Below are 7,853 nucleotides of genomic sequence, written 5' to 3' on the forward strand. Positions count from 1 at the left end.
TGTGGGTCTGTGAACAGTGCACGGATGCACTGTTCACGGTTGAAAAGTTGGCTACTGTTTATGATCAGTGCATGAACAGTAGCCGTAACAGACGTCTTTGCTCCTTAAACGCGTTAAAAAAAAAAAAAAAAAAAAAAAAAAAAAAAAAAAAAAAAAAAAAAAAAAACGAAACGTGAAATGACCAAACATAGACACAAGAAAAGTTGAATCCAAACACATACTTTTAGAGGACTAAAATAAAAGAATGCAAACTTAAAGAATTGAAACGAAAAGTAGCAAAACTTGGAGAGTGGATTTTTGAGTTTTGCCTAAATTCTTTTAAAGTGTATATACAAAATACTTTTCCATTAAAACAAAAATATTATCCAATTTGGTGGTTTCCCCTTGATTTAACACGCCATGACTGGGCTGCCAGAGGCCCAGAGTCAAATAGTAAGTACAACAAGGCATTTGGAATAAGCACAAATACGACCACATGATAATAATTCTGTGGATAATGAGTACAAGATTCATGTTATACCAAAGAGGGATGCAATAAACAATATGGGAAATCTATCTACAAACATGCCAATTACACAGAGCAGGAATTAAATGAGCCTTTTTCTGTTTCAGTTATAATTAACAGAAGATGAAGACCTTTTTCTGGCCATGAAGGAATTTGTTACTAACAAACACTCTGAATTAGTAGAAGCTGAACATGGATAGAGTATGGAGCAATTTTGAGCCATTTAAATATTTGCAATAATAAAAAAAACAATACGTTGAAACTGTTAATAATGTCTATTTAATAAAATCACACACATCTTCGATCTTTAGAACCGTACCCATGATCTCCAAACCTTTTTCACTTACCACCTAAACCAAGGTCCAAGGTTTGGAAATATCACTAACCTAGGTTTTTAAGCCAGGGTTAAGCAATGACTCAACTAAAGAAAGGTATATGAGACTAATAGAAGATGATGTTTATATAGGCTGCCAATCAGCTCTAGCTCAAACAGTCCCTCCTCTTCTTGTAAGAGGGAGGTGGAGGATCGTTGGTTCAATATTCATCGAGTGTTTCCTCACTGATAAATAATGAAGGGCTAAAATGAACACGTTTGAAATAGAGTCAAATATCCAACACATGTTATTAAAAACTAGATTCATATGGTAATGGCTAAAAGAAGACCCTGTCCATGAGTCCCTTAAGTAGTCCAATGCAACAAATATATACAAATGAATATCCATTTTCACACAATTTATAGTTAGCATGAAGAGATATAGGAGATACTGTCTCATGGAGTTTAGCCTGACTTCAGCTAAGGTTGCAGAGGGGGGACTACAGAGTACTAACTACTTAATTGTCTGACCAGCACAATTGAGTAAAAACTTTTAAAGAGATTCAAGTAAAATACTACCTAGTCTCTTTCCCTCCTCAAATTATTTGGTCTCTGAACCATTCATAGGCAAAGAATATAAAGTTGACAATAACAATCACTACATACACACAGGGAACAACTTGGAACTACCAATAGATAAAAGCCAAAATACAAACAGCACCATAATTCCTAAAAGATTAATGGTTTAAACCAACAAGAACAATGACGCATAACAACAAAGGAGCTAAAACATTGATAGTCACAAGATAAATATGTACCCAAGTAGAACAAGCGAGAGTCCAGGGTGGATTGCTGTCCTTCAAATATCTAGACTGGCAATGCTGCCATCCTCTAACTTGAAAACACGAGCTTCATCAAGGTGAGTGAAGTAAATGCAATTCCCCTCGTATCCGAAAAACTCTCCAGCTGAAACAGAAAGTGAACAATCACGACCTAAAATAAAAGCTCGATCACCCAAGCTTTCAATTAAATTCCATACAGAACTCCCATCTGACTCTTCATTCAGCTTATACACTTTGAAACGAACTCCCCCTTTGCGGTACTCATCAACAACATAGAGAGCCCCAGCCGACTCCACCAAATACTTACGTTCACCCAACTCACCATCAGATATCCGAGGATATAACTGTTGCAGCACCAACGACGAAACATTGATCCAATAAACTATTCCAAATCGATCAACCACGTAGAATCGGCCCTCATACACAATAACATCATTAAATTCTTGTGTGCCTTCACCAACAGTGGTCCAACTCTCGTCCCCACATTTTGCGTGAGCTAATAATATAGGGCTTCGATCTAGATAATAGTGATAGATGGCAAAAACGTGAGAGTCGTTTAATTTGATAGAAGGAGAATTGGGGTACATCACAACTTTGTAAACAAAGGCAAAATCATCGAGTTCTGGACCCATTTCAAGCAAAAAGGCTCTAGTTAATTCGAGGTGCGGGAAGTCCAATAAATTGAAGTTGTTGGGGAGTTCTGAATCAATTTCAAGCGAATAGGCTCTAGTTAATTCGAGGTGCTGGAAGTCCAATAAATTGAAGTTGTTGGGTAGCCCATACCTTTCTCGATGTGTGGAGAGTGGATCGAAAAGACACAGTTTGCTGCCTTCAACCTCGATCAACCAGGCCTTATCAGAAGGTGAGGGATGTAGCCTTTGTAGACGATAGATAATGCTTTGACGGAGAGTGCATTTTCTTTCGATGAGAGTGCGAAAGGCTTCGTGGTCAGCATGCACGGAATCTGACATTGGCTTAGCAAAAGGGCTAAGATCGAGAGGGAATCGACGATGAGAGATGGAGTCAAAGGGAGGGGTAGAGGAGCGCCATGATGTACAGACACTGCGGAATCGAAGATTGTCGATGCGGGTATCGAGGCATTTGCCGATCCTTGCTAACGGTAACTCGGGAAGTTCCGACCACGCCACTCTCTTACTCATGTTTCGTTTGTTGGTCACTTGTTGATGACTTGCACAAACTGGGGTAGATGATTTGGGGTTTCTATAGACTAGTGAGTAGGGACTAAAAGGGTGAAATTTTAAGCCCCACCAGATGAATGGGGATTTTGTTTTGTATCGCAAAGCTTAATTTCATCTTATTATAATATTATTTTCACATGTCCAAATAGTTATATGCCATGTGTCCATAATTTTTAATATAAAAAAAAAAAAAATTGATCCAAGTCAAATAGCACATTAACATTTTGTTAGGCCACATAAGATATAAACTAACACGCGCACACACACATATAAACTAACACATTAATATCACTGTTGAATTTTAGGCTCTAAGGGACCGTCTTATTTTAGCTTCTTAGTTTGGAATCACCCAACTTCTTGTAGAACTTGATGCAAAAGTTGTTGTTAATCTTGTTTTATCTAGGAAATCATCTAACAGTTCATACTCTTCCTTGTTGAATGATTGTAAATTCCTCCTGAGCCGGTTCTAGCAAGTCAGAGTTAGTCGTGCCTTTTGAAAGACCAACCGTTGTGCAGATTCACTTGCTAAGGGGGGATGCTACCGCTTAGAGGATTTTGTTGTTTTAGAGCTCCCCCCTAATGATAGTTTTTATGTAATGCTTAATTCGGATGCTTCTAGTTTGTATTCTCTAAGACTCTCAGCCAATACTCCACCTTTTTTGGCTAGCTAATGTTTTAATATATTCTCCTTTTCACCAAAAATAAAAAATAAAGTTGACACCCACTAAATTTACCCAAAAGTCATTTTGTCCTTTAAATTTGAAGTTGGTCATTTTATTCACTCTGAATCCTTTTTAGTTTATTAAGCAAAAAAATAATAATATATATATATATATATATATCCTTTTTAGTTTGAATTGATAATTCAAACTTAAAAGCACTGAAATGATTTTTTGGCAAATCTATCGAACTAAAATATCTAACTTCACACTTATATGATTAAAATGATTTTTAGGTAAAGTTACATTGCATTTTTGCCAAAAATAAACTTGTTCATTAAGTAGAAATCCATTAAGCAAAATTTAACTCTTCCTTCTATTTAACATGTACGACAGAACTTCGGGTATGTAATCATATTAACCACCAAGAGGAATTGGTAAGTGATTAAAAGATGCTATCATTAAAATCTGTTATGAAGGCATATCACAATAAAAGCAAACACACCATTTACACCAAGTGGTAGTCTGGGTTCGAGGATTCCATTCTAATGAATATACATAGATGTTACACAACATTTCATACTGTCCTTCCCAAGTAGAACATTAGAGGAATAGGCCTAAAACAAAGTTGGGAGAGGCTAGGATGGAAACTATATATCCTTGAAATTATGCTAGCTTGGCAATGCTTCCATTTTATAATTTGAAAACATGAGTTTGATTTTGCTCAGTAAAGTAAATGCAATTTGCTTCATGACATGGCTGCCTGTGTCAAATAGTAAGAACAAGGCATTCCAAATAAGCAAACACGGAGGCTACAGCCACATGCTAAAATAATTCAATGGATAATCAGTACAAGCTTCATGTTATCCTAAAGAGGGATGCAATAAACGATATGGGACATCAATCTACAAGCATGCCAATTATACTGTGCAAGAATTAAAAGAGCTTTTAATCCTTGCACAGTGTCTGTAATAATTATCAGAAGATAAAGACCTTTTCTAGCCATGAAGGAATTTGTTATAAATATCAGAAGAGCTTTTTAATTCTTGCACAGTTTCTGTTATAAATATCCGAAAATAAAGACCTTTTCTAGCCATGAAGGAATTTGTTTCTGACAAACATTTTAAACTAGCAGAAGCCGAAAATGGATAGACGGTGGAGCACCTTTGAGCCATTTCATTATCTATAATAATAAAAAACAATCCTTCAAAGATACCTGAAACTGTTAAAAATTTCTATTAAATAAAAACACTAATGTCTTCAGTGTTCAGATTTGTACACATGACCCACCTTTTCACTTTACCACCTAAACCAGGCTTTAATTATCACTAACCTAGGTTTTTAGCAGGGATTAAACATTGACTCAACTGAAGAAAGGTATGAGAGTAATGAGACACAATAGAAGATGATGTTTATTTAGGCTGCCAATGAGCTCTAGCTCAAATGAAACCTCCTGTTCTTGTAAGAGGAAGGTTGAAGATGAGGTCGTTGGTTCAATATCCACTGGGTGGGTGTTTCCTTACCGATAAAAAAATCGAGGGCTAAAATGTTTGTAATAAAGTCAGAAATAGCAAACACATGTTATTAAAGACTACATTTACATGGAAACCGCTGAAAAAAACCCCACCCACCCCCCCCAACTCACACACAAAAGAAGACCCTTGTCAATTAGTCCCTTGAGTAGTCCAATGCAAAAAATATTTTTAAAAAATTGCAAACCCATTTTCACGCAATTTATAATTAGCATGAGGAGATATAATTGGCTAACCATGTCAAGAAGCACTTACTTGTCAAACAACATGGTAGGACTCAACCACAATTGGCATATACTTGATTATGTAAGTTAGACACTTAATTAGAACTACAAAAAAATGTGATGTAATTAATAAAAGAACCAGCTAATAAGGATATCCAAGAAAATGATTTTAAAACACATGTTTAAGTTATCAAGAGCTTTCTAGTTTACTGGCATTGCTTGGTTCGCTCTATCAGGAGAGTATGGATTTTAACCCCCTTCCTCACTTGTTGAATGCAATAAAAAACTGTGCATGTAATTATATTAAACTTAAAGCTATCTATAACAGAATTAAAATAAAGGGAAAAACAAATGTATCTAGCGAACAAAGCTTCCATTATTTTAGGGTCTGTGAGAGGTTGTTGATAGGCCGTCTTACCCCCAAAACGGGGAAGATGATTCTCCAACTTGGACCCATGGCCACATTTTGGTAGAAGGTACTTGACATCACACCAAAGCCCAAAGAGCAAGTATTACTCTTGAGCAAGTTGAGGGTGGCTAGAAAATCTTAGAATATCAAGGAAAGCTGAAAATGGAGAAGCAGAACCATCCTCCAAGTCAAACAACCCTGTGTCATAACCAGGAAAATCATCCTTACCACCTTTGCTGAACAAATCTTCAAAGACAAAACAAGCACTAGGCTTATGGAAAATAGTTTGAACAGAGTGACAAAAAATATTGGGAGGGGGGGGGGGGGGGGGGGGGGGTCAGGGGTAGTTTTTCTGCTTGTCTAGAACTGAAACATGTGGGATGTTAAAGTATTAGGCAATGGCTACTAGCAATACATACACCCAATTCAGTAAAAGATTATGACTTTCTGCAAAATAATAATTCATAATCATGCTTTAATCTTCCTTCTATTCAACATGGATGATATAACTGAGTATGTAATCATACTAAACCACCAATAACTACTATAGGAAACATATGAGGAAGGAATTTTACAATAAAACCAAACACACCACACCACACCACAAGATAGTTCATAGGGTTCCATTCTAGTGAAAATACAAGTGAAGAAAAATGCTCCAACAGTAAGATTCATTAAAACCTATACAACATGAATGGTTTTAACAATTGCCAAATAATGGGTTGGAGGAATTTCCTTACAAAGCGGTTTGGTTGTAAACTTTGTCCTCATTCAAATCTGCATTGGTGATGCTGTTATTCTCTAATTTGAAAACATGAATTTTATTTTGCTGAGTGAAGTAAATGCAATTCCCCTCGTATCCGAAAAATTCTCTAGTCGAAACAGAAAGCGAACAATCACTACGTAGAATAAAAGCTCGATCACCCAAGCTTTCCTCCAAAACCCATTCACCACCCCATTCATTCTTCTTATACACTTTGAAACCAACAACACAGGCATAATGACGGCCTCTCCATTCCCTATCAAGGTATCTATCAACAATATAGATTGTTCCATCCGACTCCACCAAATGCTTCTGTGTCTTCAGACAATCTGACCCACAAGGATTCCAGAATTTAACCAAATCCAATGTCGAATCATTGATTTTGATCCACCAAACTATTCCGAATCGATCAACCACATAGACTTGGCCCTCATACACAATAGCATCATCGAATTCCATATCCTTTTCACCTAAACAGGTCAAACTCTCATCCCCACATTTTGCGTGGCCTAATTTACCGTCACCATAGACAACAAAAACATGACAGTCGTTGAACATCACAACTTTATTAACACGCCCGATTGGAATGAGGCTTTGAATTTCAAGGGTATGAACTCTAGTTAATTCGACGGTACCATAGTCCAGTAAAACAAAGTTGTTTGGCAAAATATTGGGGGAATCGGATTCGTACCTTTGTCGATGTGGGTCTAAAAGATGCATTTTAAATTTGCAATCTTCAATCTTGATCAACCATCCCTTATCCGAAGAAGCTGAGGGAGTTAGACGATAGAGAATGGTTTCGTGGAGAAGGCATATGGTTTGCTGGTGAAGATGGTCAGCTTCATCATGCGATAGAGCTAGCCAGAGGAGCCTTCGCCTCCGCCGTCGCGGAGGGAAAGGGTTGGGAAAATTGAGAGGGAAGCGAGGGATGAAGTCGGAGCAAGAAATAGCGGAGCGCCATGATTTACAGACACCGCGGGATCGGAGAATTTCGATGCGGGTGTCGAGGCCTTTGCCGATCGGTACTAACAGTTCCGAGGGAAGTTCCGAGCATTCCACACTCTCACTCATGTCTGGCGTTTCTTGGCGTTTTGTGGAGAATAAAGTGGGTATAGATATTTTAGGAATTGGTGTTGATAAAGGGGTTTCCAATTGCGGAAAGTCATTATTTATGCCATGAGATTAAATTGGGTTAGGATTGGGATAGGAGTTGGCGTAAAAGGTTGATTTACGCTCGCCAATCCTGACCTGCCACATCAGTAAATAATAAAAAAATATTTCTTTCCTCTCTATCCTCCTCCCATCTTCCTGACCTTTTCAGAAACATTGAAGGCTTTAAAGTGGGTATAGATATTTTAGGAATTGGGGTTGATAAGGGGGTTTCCAATTCGAGAAAGTCATTATTTA

At 37.4% G+C, this 7,853-nt stretch overlaps 2 protein-coding genes across 2 annotated transcripts; both read right to left on the reverse strand.

The window, feature by feature from the left end:
• Window positions 1-1,481: 1,481 nt before the first annotated feature.
• On the reverse strand, window positions 1,482-2,934 carry LOC112002251 (F-box protein At4g35733). The gene has a single exon (XM_024034409.2). It carries the CDS (start codon window positions 2,818-2,820, stop codon window positions 1,678-1,680), a length of 1,143 nt encoding a protein of 380 aa, XP_023890177.2. The 5' UTR covers window positions 2,821-2,934; the 3' UTR covers window positions 1,482-1,677.
• A 3,193-nt stretch (window positions 2,935-6,127) lies between these two features.
• LOC112002254 (F-box protein At4g35733) lies at window positions 6,128-7,597 on the reverse strand. Its single transcript, XM_024034413.2, has one exon. It carries the CDS (start codon window positions 7,515-7,517, stop codon window positions 6,420-6,422), a length of 1,098 nt encoding a protein of 365 aa, XP_023890181.1. The 5' UTR covers window positions 7,518-7,597; the 3' UTR covers window positions 6,128-6,419.
• Between the last annotated feature and the right edge of the window lie 256 nt (window positions 7,598-7,853).

This window comes from Quercus suber, unplaced genomic scaffold (assembly GCF_002906115.3).
Source record: "Quercus suber isolate HL8 unplaced genomic scaffold, Cork oak 2.0 scaffold_1074, whole genome shotgun sequence".
Classification (NCBI taxonomy): domain Eukaryota; kingdom Viridiplantae; phylum Streptophyta; class Magnoliopsida; order Fagales; family Fagaceae; genus Quercus; species Quercus suber.

Excerpts from the sequence above, each read along its gene's own strand:
- LOC112002251 (XM_024034409.2), bottom strand. The coding sequence starts at position 2,820 with ATGAGTAAGAGAGTGGCGTGGTCGGAACTTCCCGAGTTACCGTTAGCA.
- LOC112002254 (XM_024034413.2), bottom strand. The coding sequence starts at position 7,517 with ATGAGTGAGAGTGTGGAATGCTCGGAACTTCCCTCGGAACTGTTAGTA.